This window comes from Condylura cristata, unplaced genomic scaffold, assembly GCF_000260355.1.
Source record: "Condylura cristata isolate star-nosed mole 26May11 unplaced genomic scaffold, ConCri1.0 scaffold00018, whole genome shotgun sequence".
NCBI lineage: Eukaryota > Metazoa > Chordata > Mammalia > Eulipotyphla > Talpidae > Condylura > Condylura cristata.
The window spans coordinates 37,359,373-37,375,368 of NW_004567119.1; the positions used below are offsets into that span (position 1 = coordinate 37,359,373).

The 15,996-nt window shown below is 32.8% G+C and overlaps 1 protein-coding gene across 1 annotated transcript in view; it reads left to right on the forward strand.

Annotated features, from left to right (window-relative positions):
• KCNT2 (potassium channel, sodium activated subfamily T, member 2) overlaps positions 1–15,996 on the forward strand; it is a 264,093-nt gene that overhangs the window by 181,247 nt on the left and 66,850 nt on the right. Inside the window, exon 14 of the mRNA XM_012726778.1 lies at positions 5,084–5,192. Coding sequence (XP_012582232.1) covers positions 5,084–5,192 — 109 coding nt within the window. The remainder of the gene's footprint in view (positions 1–5,083; positions 5,193–15,996) is intronic.

Sequence of the window (15,996 nt, forward strand, 5' to 3'; positions counted from 1 at the left end):
TCATTTGTTTTGGTTCTTCCATGTATAAGCAAAATCAAGATGTATTTCTTTTTCTTTGTTCACAAATTTCATTTGATATACTTTCCTCAAGAGCTGTCAGTGTATATTGAAAATGGCAAGAGTTAGCTCACATTTTAGAAATAAGAAATTGAGAAAGTTAGGCTGAAGAGGACAGGAACTTGCTCCCAATTGGGCACACTCAGTGGTGGCTCCCTGCATCTCCTCTTTATGCTTTATCAGCAAGCACAGAGTAGAAAGATCTCAATCAAAGCAAACAGAAACATTAAAGAAGAAAATTCCTGAGGAAATGTGTACACTTTTGAAAGAGGAAATGCTTTCTTTCACACAGACATGAAATTAGAAGGCATAAGGAAAAAATTGGACTTGATCTACTCTTTGCTACAATTATTTCTGTCAAAGTTGGGATTTTTCCTCATACCTCATCATCAGTTAGTCTGCACAAATAATCCAGAAGTTGAACAGAACCTAATCATATGATCATATTTAACTGAAAGGGGAACTGGGAAATGTCATTTCTACCCCGGCATCTAAGCCTCCAATTAAAACTTGGAAATAGAAGAAGGGAAGTGAGCCTCTATTAAGAAAAGAAAGAGAGCATGCATATTATTAGATAGAAATTTTAGTCACAATTCAAACTTTCCAAGTATCCATGTAAAATATGGATATTTCTTATATATTCAGATGCTCATCTAATACTATGACAAAATCCATTCTATCTGAGTAATTCAAAATTAATTCTAGATGTGACTCCAAGTGGTCTGGCAAAACACACATCAATCATGGTCAGTAGCAATGATGAAATTCTTTTAGATGTGCTAATTGCAGAGTTCTTGCAGTAAGATCCCAGCTCTTCATTTAGAGAATCACTTTGTCTATTCATAAGCATGACTTTTTTTTTTTTTTTTTTTACTATTTTCTGGTCATAGAGAAAATTGAAATTGGACTAGAATCTTCTAGCCTTTCACATGTGGCAGTCATTGGCCTCAGTGTTTGTTTGCTTTTCCCAAGAACATTATTAAACTTGCCTTATCTACTTGCTTTTGTTACCCTGCCCATATTCTCCCTTTTATGTGATAGTGGTCACCTTGGCATCATGTGAAATATATGTTTGAGCAGGCAGTTCTGGCTTGTCTGATAAGTCTTGATGGGCAGTTTCTGATCAAAACTAAAAGAGAGTATCATATCTTGCTATATAGGGTCCTGTTTACATTTTCAGATCTTCAACTTTCCAGATTTCTGGGCTCTTGTCTTTAGATTTCTGACTTCAAGAAGAAAAAAAAAGTCATAATCATAATTAAGAGAGTTCTAGTCTCTTTGCTTGCAAGATCTCTTCCCTCTCTATAGGCCAGATCATCTCTCCAGATATACCTGAGTATATAATGCTTTACACTTTAGTATTCTTATTCTTTTCCTCACCTCTTCAAGATATGCCTCCATAGATAGCTGTCAGAAAACAGTAAGAATGGTGATAGTAAGAGAAAATACCAATTCTTTCACATATGAAGTGCTATATTATGCTTTTCATAGAGTCAAATACTAGATAGTATTTTTGTAATATTGTCTTTTTTTATTAGAAAGTTATGTAATAAAAGTGCCTTGAAATGTGAATTGTGACTTGAAACGTCACAAAAAGGAATTATAAGCCTGAAAAATACTCAGTGTCTTACTTAGCTCACTGTCACACTGCAACTCTGCTTGGCCATAATAGTTTATAATAATTACCTATGAAAATGGTTTTTTTATGCTCTACGTCCTTGTTTCTTTCATTTCCTTTCTTTCAATGTTGTCTACATCCTATCTCGGTATCCACATTTGTGGTATATGCTCTGAATCATGTCATTACCAGTAAATGTGACCCCTCTGTGAATAACTCTCCATCCTTTCATCATCCCTTATCTTTTCAGTTCATGTCCACTGATAACAGAAATCCAAATACATTTTTACTGCATTAGGACATATGATTTATTGGTTTTATTAGATTTTCACTGTTGTTTATGCTGATAGTTACTTCCCTTCCTAACCTATTTGAATTTAGTAGCACAATACACTTAACTCAGCTCATTGTTCTCTCCATTAGTTACAGTTGTTTATTAGAGTGACACTGTCAGCCTTACAGGTGTTTACTTTGATGCATTGGAATAGTTAGAAGAAACAAACAAAAACAAGCAACATAAACTATCCCACTTTCATGATCACTAATTTTCAGAGCTGTGTAATTGCCAAATAATTATTTACTTCTTCTATTTCCTCTCCCATATTTACCATATTTTCTGTTTTCACTTCCAACCTCTTCCCTAATCTTCATTTCCACCTATTTTACAAAAAAAAAGAAAAAGTTTTCATAAAACTTCCACCTACATATTTACCTACCAACCTGCATGTATTCCCATATTCTCAACCTTCTCTCCTGTTATTGTAGATGAAAAATTTTAGCAGCATTTTACTGATAAGGGCCTTCTCTAGGCAGTAAGCATGATTACCCTCATTTCAACAATCCAAGAATGATAGTTTTAGGAAGTTAACACATTTCAAAAACTTTAGGATTTACGTAAGGTCATTTATCTAAATGCAGATCAGTGATAATTGCAATATGCTGTATTTGTGCGGTCTGATACTGTAGCCTCAGTTATGTGCACTATTGGCTGCTTCATTATTTTGGAGCTGTGGATAGTATAATGGAAAGAAGAAATATTTATCTGTATTAAATTTTAATTTATTGAAATTTAAATAGCACATGGGGTTGTGGCTACTGACTGACAGCACAGTTTTTGGGACATAATATAGTGGAGTGTTGAAGAGTTCTGACACGTGGAGAACATTGAAGAAGCTATTATATGAGCAGCAGTGAGAGTTTCTCAGAGCTATAACAAAAGTCCATGACCCCTGAGCTTTAATTCTGATCTCCAGAAAACTTTGAAAAATGAAAATATTTCTATATTTCTGTTCATAGTAAAATCTGACTCTGAAATTATTTGGTACAATCCTACACTGCATTTTCTTCCATATAGTCTAAGTATTTGCATATTTAACTGAAGAAATAACAAATTTTTTAAAGTGTAGATTATTCCCAGGATGTATTAGATCGGTGATGAGGAATATTTTCTTTGTAATATCTGAAATTGTTTTTACTATGCTATATGATATCTGACTCATCAGGGATTATGAATAAAATCTAGAAGCAAGTAGTAACAAGTGCAAGTGGAGATGAGGATTAGGAGTGAGAAAGTAAGGTCTTTAGTGGTATGTCTAGCCAATAAATCTTGGCAGTCAAATGACATTGGGAAATGGGAGCAAAGTAGCTCAAAGGAATGCTCTGTTTTTAAATTGGCTAAGGAAAGTGATTAGTAGTTTATCAAGTCTCAGGAGAAGGAATGGATTTGGATCTGTAAAGAGAATTTTAGAGAGATAATCAGTTCTATTTTGCAGGCTGAGTTTCAGTTTTATTTATACAAGTAAATAAAGATTATTGTCCAGTTAAAATTCTGTTGTATTTTTCCCTGTATCAGTTATCTATATTGATTAAAATTATATTTTCTTCACCTATTCCAATATCTTATTTTTGCAATACATATTTTATGGTAACATTCTCTTTACTAATTTGGGATTAAATTCAGCATGAATACAACCATTTATACAGACTAATTGCAATATGAAGTCAATGCAGAAGGAAAATAATTTTCCTGTAAAATATTAAGTATCAGAAGTATGTGGTTTTAAAAATGTCCCTAGAGATCTATATAAGCAAAAAATAAAAGAAAGAAATAATAAAGAGACATTAGCAGACCCTTGATATTTTTATAGACTAAATTATGAGATTTAATAATAGTATACAATTTCTTCTATAAAATGTGAAAGAAGAAAATAAATAAAATATGAAAAAAATTGTAAGTACTTTCATATTCTAACTCATATTATCAAAACAGGGGTAAGGTGAATATTTATTTGCACTGAACATATATTGAACCATTTCCCAAGTGACCTTATTTCTTTTTAAATTGTATGGTGTGTATATTCATTTTGTATATTTGTCTCACTTAAAAATTCAACCATCTATTTCTTAATTTAGCTAAAGCTGCTGTTTTCTGCCTATGGATATTTGTTTTGTTAGAACTTTAAACATTGCCTTTATTTTAAAGACTAGCCTTGTGGTTTACTTGCGAAGGGAAGGTTTTGTTCCAAAATAAACAGTACTTTAATCACTCATCTAAAACATGGCTCTTGTTGAAACTCTTTTTGTTGAAACTAAATATCTGGCATTGGGGCTTTTGTTCTTGTGAGAAAATAATGTATGGGGACAGAGCTGCCTCATTTTCCTTCAAATGTGACATATAACCTCTGTCCTCACCCCCAGCACACTACTGCTTTTATAATATTGAAATTCAATTGCCATTTGTTATTTTTCTTAGTTGCATCCTATTATCTTTTGAAGTAATGACATTAGGTGTTAAGGTATAATTTAAATTCAACCTCATTCTAACATTCATTTTCTGATAGATGTTATATTTATTTTTGATCATATGAAATTTATTACTTATACATAATATAAATAGCATGAGTCACATCTTTTAATAATTAGTTTCTGTCTTTATACTGTGTGATTTAATTTCACATATGGTTCTAAATCAACATTACTGATCTTCATTTTTAGTTTAGGGAAAAGTGGTTTTGTCTACACACTTTCATATAATCTAGAAGTTCAATAAAAACTAATATGCTCAGGTCTTACTAAAAAGGGAACTGGGATTTATTTTCCAGATTGTACCTAAACCTACCTACCTCTTACCTCTTTGTATAAATGAAGTATAGGAAAAATGCAGAAGACTGCCATTTTTATTAAAGACAAAATGAAGGCTTAAACACAAAATATCACTTAGCTCATCATCTAGTACTCTTACGAAATATTTTTCCTTGGGGAAAATTGCACTTGGAAATATCTCTAAAAAGGTTGTTTATATTGAAACAGTGTTTAAATTGAAAGTAATTTTATTAATTGTTTTATTTTTAATACTTAAAAAATATTACTAGGTAAATTTTTCTAATTTACCTATTTTATTTCAAACAGATCATGTTGTTTGTGAAGAAGAGTTTAAATACGCCATGTTAGCTTTAAACTGTATATGCCCAGCAACATCTACACTTATTACACTACTGGTTCATACCTCTAGAGGGCAGTAAGTATATTTTTTTCTTTAAGATAATAATGCATTTTAAATTAAAAAAATAATATAAGTTCAGTTATGTGACTTAGAAATATAGTAAGCCAAGATATACCAGGGGATAATGTACCTATCTTATAATTGTAAGAGTTATCGTCACCTAATAATAGGTCAGTGGGTAGAGATAAAGAGAGGACTTGTTAAAATAGCCGAGACAACAGTATTTTGCTATTTTTATTAATCTGAGATCACTTATTTTATATAAATTTGTTTGGTTTAGAGTTAGCTTCTATTTTTTAGATTAATTCCTAGCAAATAAAATTTTAAGAAAGAGGATGATGATAGTCACTAGTGTAAATTCTTAAGCCAATATTGTCTATTTGTGAGGTAAGTTTTTATCTCAAACCTATATGTACACAATTAAGCTCAGAACTGTAATTTTGTACTATTATAGAATAACAAAGTAGTAAAATGAATCAATATATTATAAAAATCACCTTTTTATATTCATTTTGGGGCACATGGGGGAGATTATATAATCAAAAACTTTTTGGCTATTTGTTTATTTTGATAGTCACAAAAAAAACAGATCAAGTCAAGTCGTGATCAGGGGAGAGAAAAGAAAATAGTCACTGCTCCTCTTAGTAACATTGCATACTTTTTCACATTTGCTACTTATTATTTTTAGACAGAATGTTGATTTTTCTAAGTAAAATCCACTGAGGTATTTGTGATTATGATTATTTAACTTAAGCAAGCTAATTGATAGTTATTTAAATGAAGCACCAAGTAAAATAAGTCAAGGGAAGTTGCTAAATGGAAAGTTGTAAATGTCCTACAGTATTTGAAAGTAGCTTTTACTGTCTTCCTTCTCATTACATTTCTGTTCTTTTGGTACAATAAAAGTTTCCCAGGAACGATTTTCTTAAATTTCTAATTAGAAATATGTCTGCTCTATACATTATAAATTTTCATTCTGATCAATAGAAATAATATAACAGGGTCATGAATAAAATATTTTTTCTTTGAGGAAAGTCCTAACTATTTTGATAATTTAAATAAATACTTGAAATCTATGTTGACATCAGTTAGTTGACCATTCATAGAACTTATCACATGGTTCAATTTTCATGCCATCTTTGTCATAGAATCATAAAGCTTTAGAGTTGACTATCTATTGTAGCTTTGTTGTTACACAAATGAAAACACATCAACTGCATTCATCACCACTCATAGACTGAAGTTAAATTACATTGTCCAATTATAGTAAATATTATTTATTGGCTCACAGTATTGCCTGATGAACAGATTAGACTTCACATAGCTAAAAAGGCCATAAAAAATTTCCAGATACTCCAATGAATTTTGCTATATTAGAAAAGAAAGTTATGTTATTAAAAATATTATCATATAATTAGGAGTTTCCATAATTAGGATTGACCTGCAAAATTATTCACATTAAGTGTTAGAATAAATGCATTAGTCCCACAGAATAACCACTTCAGAGCAGCTTTGAGATATGATTAACATTCCAAATAATTCACTGATTAAAAATGTACACTTCACTCTTTTACAGCACATTCATAGAATTGTGAAACCACCTCCACTGTTTAACATCTGGATATTTTCATCATCCAATAAAGAAACTGTCTACTTTTTAATAGTGACCAATGTTTCCCCTCATTCTTTCTAGCTTTTGGTAAACATTGATCTTACCTGTCTCTGTAGACATTCTTATTCTGGGTATTGCAAATAGATGAAATTATACAAGTTATGTGTGTGTTTTCAGATTGGCTTCTTTCAATTGACAATATGTTTTCAGGATTTATCATGTTGTAATGTGTCGGTAATTATTTATTTGTGATGACTGAATAATATTCTCTTCTATGGATATATTACAACTGGTTGTTATTTGGTTTGTTCCCAGAAAACTGAGTAAGGCTGCCCTTAACTTTCACAAAAAGGTTTCTATGTAGGAATATACTTCATTTCCTTTGGGTACATGTATAGGAGCAGAATTGCTTCGTTACCTGATAACTCTGGTTAGCCTTTTTTAGGGACTACCAGAATATTTATCAAACAGATTTTAACATTTTCTGTACCCACAAGCAATATGTTAAAAAGTTCCATTTATTTCTTCACATGTCAATAGTATATTCTACTCTCTATTCCAGTGTGTGCAAAGTAGTGTCTCTCCTTATGGTTTTTGTTTGCATTTCACCGGTGACTAATAACACTGAACATTATTTCATGGCTTTATTGGTCATTTACATATCTTCTTTGAAAAGAACTTAAGAGCCCTTGCCTATTTTTTTAAATTAATTTTTGCCTTTGATTTTTAAATTAAGTGTTCCTTATATATTCAAGACACTTGTTCTTGTCAGACATATTCCATTAATTGAAACTAGAAAATTATTGAAAAGGTCACCTACTTTAACATATCAGTGTGTGCTGGGCTGAATAATTTGTGTCTTCTTCTGTATTATGTATTAACTGAGAGTCAAGATTAATTAGCAGAGCATGTTTGAAATGTTGTCCTTGAGCATCTGCAAAAATTAGAGAGCTCAACATTTGATTTAATAATAAGAGAATAAACTTGGCTCTGGAGTAGGTATTATAGCGGAAAGAATGTTGAAATGCTAGGAAATATTCATGCAGGTGTTCATAAACCACTCACTGAAAACAAACCTGCATAAAAATACTCAAATTTTTCTATTAGAGGGAGAGTAGTATATAAGTTTCACTCTGTAATAAATGGTCATTTTGACTAAAAATAACAGATGTTGATAGGCTCATGTATCCTATTAGTTGATAAAAAGTGAAAAAAGAAATGAAGACTGTATAGAATACCACAAGTATAGAAGTATAAAGAACATAACACAAAAGTAAAAGGACCTTATTTAAAAATAAAGCTGTTGATAGATTTTATGTGTTTAAAGATAATAATAAAACTGAAGCATATGAGTTAAACAAAAGCATCAGGAGTTGAAGCGAAATGGTCAGATCTTGTAGTAAAATACTTACTTTAGGTCTAAGTAATATGACATGTTTACTCAGTCCAAGAATCAGAATAGATGTATATAAACCATCACCCTCATCCTTAGTTCTCTTCTTGTCAGTGGAAATTCATACACAGATGAAAACCACAAGTTAATGATTAACAATTTCCATACTTACATTTGAAACAATTATCTTGCATTGAAATGCCCACAGCAACTTATTCAATATACTTTCATCTACATCTCCTAAGGCTGATTAACACACTTATATTTCCTTTTTCCTACATGTTAATGTATTCATTTTATTCTCTTTGACCCATAAGTCACAAAGTAGTTTTTAGAGAACTTCAAGTCCTTGTGCTACCATTATCTTTGTAAGTACTTGATAATTCCCCTTGCTCACTTCATTTATATTTGAATGTGTAGTACTCTAGGGAGTGGTGTTTATGATAGTTACTTAAACTGGCATTTTGATTTATTTAGCAGTCTTGCTAGAAAGATAAACATAAATTCATTCTGTGGACAAAAATTGCTGTCAGGTGTTAAGCATGATTTGTGATTATTTAACAAGAAAAGGCTACATTATCAGCCACTTGATAGACATTGAACTTAGCCATCTGGACATTCCATACTTATCAAAATTTAATTTTATTTTCATTTCATAAAAAATTTTTTATCAGTCCCTTCCAGGAAGTAATAATTTTGGTGATCATCAGTGACAAATAGTTGAAAAGAAAAATATAGCAAGGGTAGAATTTATAGAAACTGGCCACTTGTTAGAAATGAGAATAGTAAAGTTAAAAGAAGAAAATCTCACATGCTGAATCTGGTCAGAACTATAAAATACATTATTTGACAGAAGCAAAATGGAGTTTTGCTGAGAGCTCAAATCTATTGATACAAACTTGGCACTATCAAAATAAGGAAATATTTTAAATATCTATAGTATAATTGTGTTATTATTATTTTTCATTATCCTTTCTTGAAATTTTAATATGTTCTATGTCAAAGAACTCAGTCCAAATATTATTAAATGAATGTGATTCAGAAATTGTTCTCATTTGTTAAGCAACTAATATTGGGCACTTTGGAAACTGCATAACCTAATCATAATTAAAATTTCTGCTGCAAATAAAAATTATAAATTTAGGGAGATGTGTAAAAGGAAGGAATACCAACTTTGTCACAGATGATGACTCAGAAACTAGCAAAGCCAACTAACACCACTGAGTTCATTCAGTCATTTTAAATGGAAAAGTTGAGATAATGTAAATACATGCTGATTTTATTTAACACGCATTTATTGAATGCCAAGTGTGTGATAAAACCATTCCAGGTGTTGCAGCTACAAGGAAACTGATAGCAAAACTACCTGGAACCTTTTATTCTGTTCCAGGGAGACAGGCAATGATGCAAAATAAGTTTATAATATCCAGAAGGCAATAGTACAGTAGAGAAAAATAAAGCAGAGAAAGACCACGAGGAGTGCACAGATAGAATAGTGGGTCCAATTTAAATGGTGGGGTCATGTAATAATATAATCACACTATCTTGAAGCAAATTTATTTTATTCATAGGACCACAGAACAGAAACCTCAAAGAGAAATCAATTGATAAATGATACAAATGTATACTTTTTTAAAATTTTTTTAAAGTTTTTATTTATTTATACAGAACTGGGGTACAGGCCAGAGATGCGGGAGGGTGAGAGGATTCACCAGGAACAGAGTGGGGAGCAGAACAGGCAGATCGATGAAGTACACTGCTGAGGGGAACAGCGGGCGGGTCAGGAGAGGTCTGCCTCGCCATGTGGTCACCTCCGGGGCAGGCGGGATCGAACTCATGCGGAAGTGGCTTAAGCTTTTCAGTGCAGTGCTTTAACCCACTGCGCCACCAGGGAGGGCCACAAATGTATACTTTAAGTATTTTGGATGGGTGTAAAACATTACAATGTTACATTACAAAAATGTATTTATAAAGGAGGAGCTAAGTTATTTTTATATTTTAGTTAGAATCAATTTTAAAAAGTTGCAGTTCTGTAAATATGTTCTTCGGTGTTTTTATTTAATGAAACCTTCATTGAATTACTTGGCATGTATATTATTTTCAGCATTCAGACCAGGAAACTGCAAATCAGGGTATTGTTGCAGTGACCTTTTGTGAAAAGAAAATTAACTAGTAACAATTAAGTTTTGTCCTTTGCTTCCAAAGTAATTGATATCTTTTAAAAAATAGAAGAATACCTTGCCTTGTGGCTGTTTCCTGGACTTGCAAAGTTTTATCATACCATTATCCAAATGCAAATTTATAAAAAAAAATAGAGAAATGTTTTGTTTGACTTTCAATCACAAGCTCTTCGAATGTGTGCAATTAAACATAAGTGACAATTCAACTTTTCCAAATAATTATTCACCAGAAATTGCCTGTTTTTATTTTTTTAAATCAGCACCCTCAATAAAAATGCATAAAGCCAAAATGCAGTATGATTAATACGTGTAGTATAAAAATAGTGGTTCTATTGTTTCATAAAATTGCAAAATTTGTGTTGCAAGGCAAATGGATGTTAGTATTTTTTTTCTGAAAAGTAAATCACAAACTCATATTACAAGTGAGATTGACAAATACTGGATTATCCAGTATAACTTTAATGGCTTAGGTTTTTTGCCCTTTAATTTGAACTAATTTTAGACAGAGTTCCCATATTCTCTTCCTATTCAAACTTTTCTTAAGATTTACATTTATATAATTAGAATACAATTATCAAAATGAAGAGTTAACATTGGTACAATATGATTGACCTTATTTGAATTTTTCCAGATTTTCCATTAATGTCCCAATTCTGTTTCAAGATTCCCTCCGAGATCTTACAGTGCATTTGGTTATTTCTCCTAAGCAGCCTCTAGTTGGTGGCAACTCTCATAGGTGAGGCTGGAATCAGTAAAAACTCATTATTTTTAATGCACATATACAAAAGAGAGATAGAGGTCTGTTCTGCTCCCCATTCTGTCACTGGTGAAGCCTCTCACTGCCCCTGAACCTTTAGCTTGTACCCCAGATCTGTATGGATAAATAAATAAACCTTAAAAAAAAAGTTGTTGACATCATGTAAACCCTATAGTGCACTGTGAAGCATATAGTAGTTTCTTTGCTGTTCTTGCCAACATTTTCTGATCATGAAAAGGCAAAATGTCAAGTAGGTGAAGGGCAATGAAAGAGGAATTAGATATTTATTTTTAAGCATTTCACATAACTTTATTGGAGAGTATTTTTGAATATTTTTGGTAGTATTTTGACTAAAGGAATTCTCCCAGCTAAGTTTTTAAGAAAAATGTATTTAGAAGAAATATAGAGCAAATAAAACATCAAGCAACTTAATTTTTTGTTTATCCTAAATTCCATGCATTTAGGATGAACCTGGATGAACCTAAATTCCATGATGCTAAATTCCCACCAGAATTCTAAGGATCTGCTGAAGTCTCTGTTGTTCATCAGGACAGGGACCTTAGATGAAAATTATTATGGCAAACTCCTTTGTTGAACGTAAGCATTGAGAGGGACCCAGTTTTTGGCACTGGATTCTGAGAAAAAAAGGAAACTCTTTTGTCTTGTACTGTTCCCAGGAAAAGAATGGACACAGGAGGGAGGCAAAGAAGAAGTTAGAGATAAGGGAGAGTTTTTCTCCCTTCATTATTGAGCTGGTCCACAAACAGCCTGGAGAATCAGCTGCCATGATGGAGGAGAGACAGTTTCTCAAAAGTAATAGAGATTATTCTTGCCACCCTGACTGAAAGAAGGAAAAAATGTGGGGGCAAGGGAGAGCCTGCCTCAGAGAGCTATCTTTAGCTATCTTTAGTTTTCACACCCCAGAACTGGGACAGAGGATTATATTTTGTAATCTGGCAAATCTAATTCAGTTACACAGCTCCTGTAGGTGGATGCAATAGAGCGTCCATGAGATGAGAGGCACTGGATTTCCCATTAGAGGGAAGTACTTCTTTTTTTCAAGTTTTAATACATCTGATTGCTGTATTTCAACTACTCATCACTTGGAGTATAAATTCTGCACTTCGGTTGATAAAATTTTCTTAAAATGAGGCCTTGATTCCATTAGTAGAAGGATATGTATATTTTCTAGTGATTTCAGCCACATTTGCTAGTACTGACTGCCTTTGTTTAAACCAAATCTTATATATCCTTCCTCTCTTCCTGTCTCTTTTATGTCATTAGCAACTTGACTCTGAACATGTGACGGGTGGCATGATGGCTCTTTGCTTCCTTTGTGGTCTCAAATCCTGCCTGTGCCGCCAGTCAGCAGTCCACTAGACTAGACATTTGCTGACCACAGCTGCGCTCACCTTCTGAATGGCATCCTGATAGACCTTAAGCTCAACAGCTAATGCTGCTTTGAGGGCTGATATCTGCCTCACAGGCCATTCTAGAGAATGGTGCTACTGAGATGGAGCTACTTCTCAGTTACCTTTGCCTAGCTGCTCAGTTCCTCAGTCACTTCCTCAGATGTCTCCTTACCCTCCCACAGATGACTTCTTAGGTTTATATATAAAGTTAATATAAGAACCTATGAGAAATGTAGGCTCCATGCCAAACACACCTGTGTGTGTGTGTGTGTGTGTGTGTGTGTGTGTGTGTGTGTGTGTGTGTTGGGAATAAGTATGCTGTGGTGTCTTTTCACCTGGCTGCATCAACTGACCAAAAAAATGATCTTTCCTCACGCTTTATTATTATCTACTTTTTGTCTAATGATAGTTCAGGAAGGAAATTTCTGTTATTCAAAGACCCAAACTACATGGAAAGGCCATTTTGATATATTCTTCCAGTGTCCTTCCCTGAGAGGTGAATTAATTTTACTGCATCCACAAAAATACAAAACATCTATACAGTAGATCTCATGTATTCTTCTCCAACACTCTCCTACTTTGACTGTTCTGTTCTGAATTCCATGGATTCTTTTAAACATTGAATTAGTTCCATAGACTGGGTGGCGTCAACAACAAAAATTAAGTTTCTGTCAGTTCTAGAGGCTGAGTCAAAACTCAAGATGTTTGCAAGAGTGGCTTCTCCTGAGGTCATTCTTCTGACCTTTAAAGAGCTATCTTTGTTCTGTGTCTTCACATGGTCTTTTCACTGTGCACACTTGTCCTTGGAGCCTCTTTTCAGATTTCTTCTCATGAACATAGCAGTCTTCATGATTTGTCTAGGGACCACCGTTTCAGCTCCTTTTTAACTTAATCACTCCCTCCAAAACCCTAGCACTTCAACTAGTCACATTGTTAGCAATTGGGGTTAGCACTTCGGTATTATGAATTGGGGGTGGGGGGGCAGCACCAGACATACACTTAACAGCAGAAGCTGTGGAGTTGGGGGGCATTGTCTATATATCCTTGGAAGTCTTTTCTGTATTTCTTCCATTAAAAGAAAACAGGCTTTCAAGTTTGAAGGTCTGAATGGAATTAAGTTGCTCTTACTTTTCTTTTATATAAACTAATGTGTGCTGGAAACCTCCACTGAAATGCATTTTTATTAAGTGCATCCAAAATCTCTGATTAACTGTGAAATGTTTTCCTAAGACTACCTAATAAAGATCAACTGGAACAGTATTCAACATTTTGAGAAATCTGGATGCTGGTCTAGTCTGGCAGTCTTCTGCTTGAAAAGCCTTGAATAGCTCATCACTCATCATCAAATTAGATGCAAATATGTCTGTTGTATTTATTTGAGGCCTTCTATGCTCTAGTCCTAATTTATTTTTATATCTTATCTCCCATAATTCTCTTTTATATGCCATGTTCTCCAAATACCATGATCCTAAATATAATTTGTGGTTTCCGCCTTCTGCATCCTTTTTTAATGGTGTTCCCTCTGCCTTGAATTTTTTTTTTCTTTCCTGGATGATTTTGCTATATCCAAAAATTCTATCTCCTCTTGAATATTTTTAAACTACCCAATTTAATGTGATTTCTTCCTTCTATGAACTGGCATAGGGTTTTATTATATTCTGCCAGATCATACATTTTGGTCCTTTAATCTATTTATTTTTCTTTTCTCAGTAGTCTACCATTTCATTCAAGGTAGAGAACATGTTTTCACTCATTCATATATCTCCTATGTTTATCACAGCATGGATTCTCAATTAACATTTATATAAATTAAGTAAGAGAGGCACTGAAGGTGATGCTTTGATGTCTCGGGTTCACAGTAGCTTATGAACCAAGTGCCTTCATTTGTTCTCCCTCAGGAGATGCTGTTGAAATGATGGCAAAGAAATAAAAATTTGGAAGCTTTAATCAATGGGAAAAAGTGGAAGACATGAGAAATTTCAGTAGAATTCTAAAAGATGGAAAATAGATAAATCAGTGAATTCAGATGAAACCCCCATCTCAGATTATATTTATAACAGGACAAAAGACTATTTCCTAATGAAGCTCTGGGTTACAAGATTCCTAGAAAAAGGAGAGAGATCATAATTGAATGCTTGTAAATAGAACATTATCCCTGTTCCATGTACCATGGCACCAGTTCCCTGTAATTAAGTTTAGTTGGACATTTAGTAATAGAAAAAAAAATCCGGTTTTTTCCTAAGTGAATTAAAAGATTATATCTGAATTATATGCAAACAGATTTTGGGATTGGGCTCCAATACTCTTTAAGTCTGGAATTCAGAACCTCCAGTCTAAATTGCCTAACTCTTCATGTTCATCTTAAGGTCTAACCAGCCACTTAACAAATCATATTCACAGACAGAAGAATTCATTTGTTATTCTAATATTTCATGCTCAAAACTTAGAAATATTGGTGTTGTCATTTGCTGACCACCTGTATACATAATGAAATTAGGGAAATAAGTTGAGATGGAGAACAGTTATTTCTACTGTTCTTGGAATTGTTTTGAGTCCATCGCCAAGGCTGGATCTTGTACTCACTAGTAAACAAATTTAAAAATAATAATAATTTGAAAAGGGAGTAAAATATGTATTTTGAAAGCAAAAATAATCTCAGTAAGTGAGGAAGAATATATTAAAAGGAAATTCAACTGTATTTTAGAAAAGTATATAATAGTTCAGGAGAATATTGACAGATTGTAAAAGGGTGATGACAGTTGTTCAAAGAAATAAAATGCTGAGAAAAAATTTTTTTGTAGAGGTTTTCATTTTCAGTTTCATTTGCTTTCATCAGAAACTGCTTTCTGTTGGTTATGATTTTGGAGGTGCTGGGTTTTTTCTCCAACAACAAGGGAGAAAAGCCTTAATAAATAAATATACAAATATAGAGTAACTTGAGCTAATTGCAATTGCTGTTCTCAGGAATATTGAAGAAGAAAGGTGTTATAGCAGGCAAATAGAGAGGGGAAAAAAACCTTTCGAATTTTAGAGTAATTGCTGAATTAAAATTCTGTGAAAGTCTTGAAAGGTAATGTTATATACATTTGGAGGACTCTAAGTAATGCAAAGATATAGAATATATCAGAAAAAGAGGTGGAGTTTATAGTAATATATATAGTCTTATATTAGCACAAGTTATAAAAAAGTACTTAAGAAAAAGCACAGAGGATCAATAAAGGAGAGATAATATCTGGTGGAGTGGATGTTTCAGAGCTAAATAAAATAGAATGTGGGCTGTAAGACTTTATAACCAAAAAGGAACATTGAAATCTTTAATTTCATAGGATCTCTTACTTGCAAATGACATCGAATGAAAAGGAAACAAAGGAACATAGCACTGCCACATTATAGATCATCAATGATAAAGAATAGCTAATTAAAATGTGTAGAAAAGAGGAAGGGAATCAGTATGGACTAAGTGTA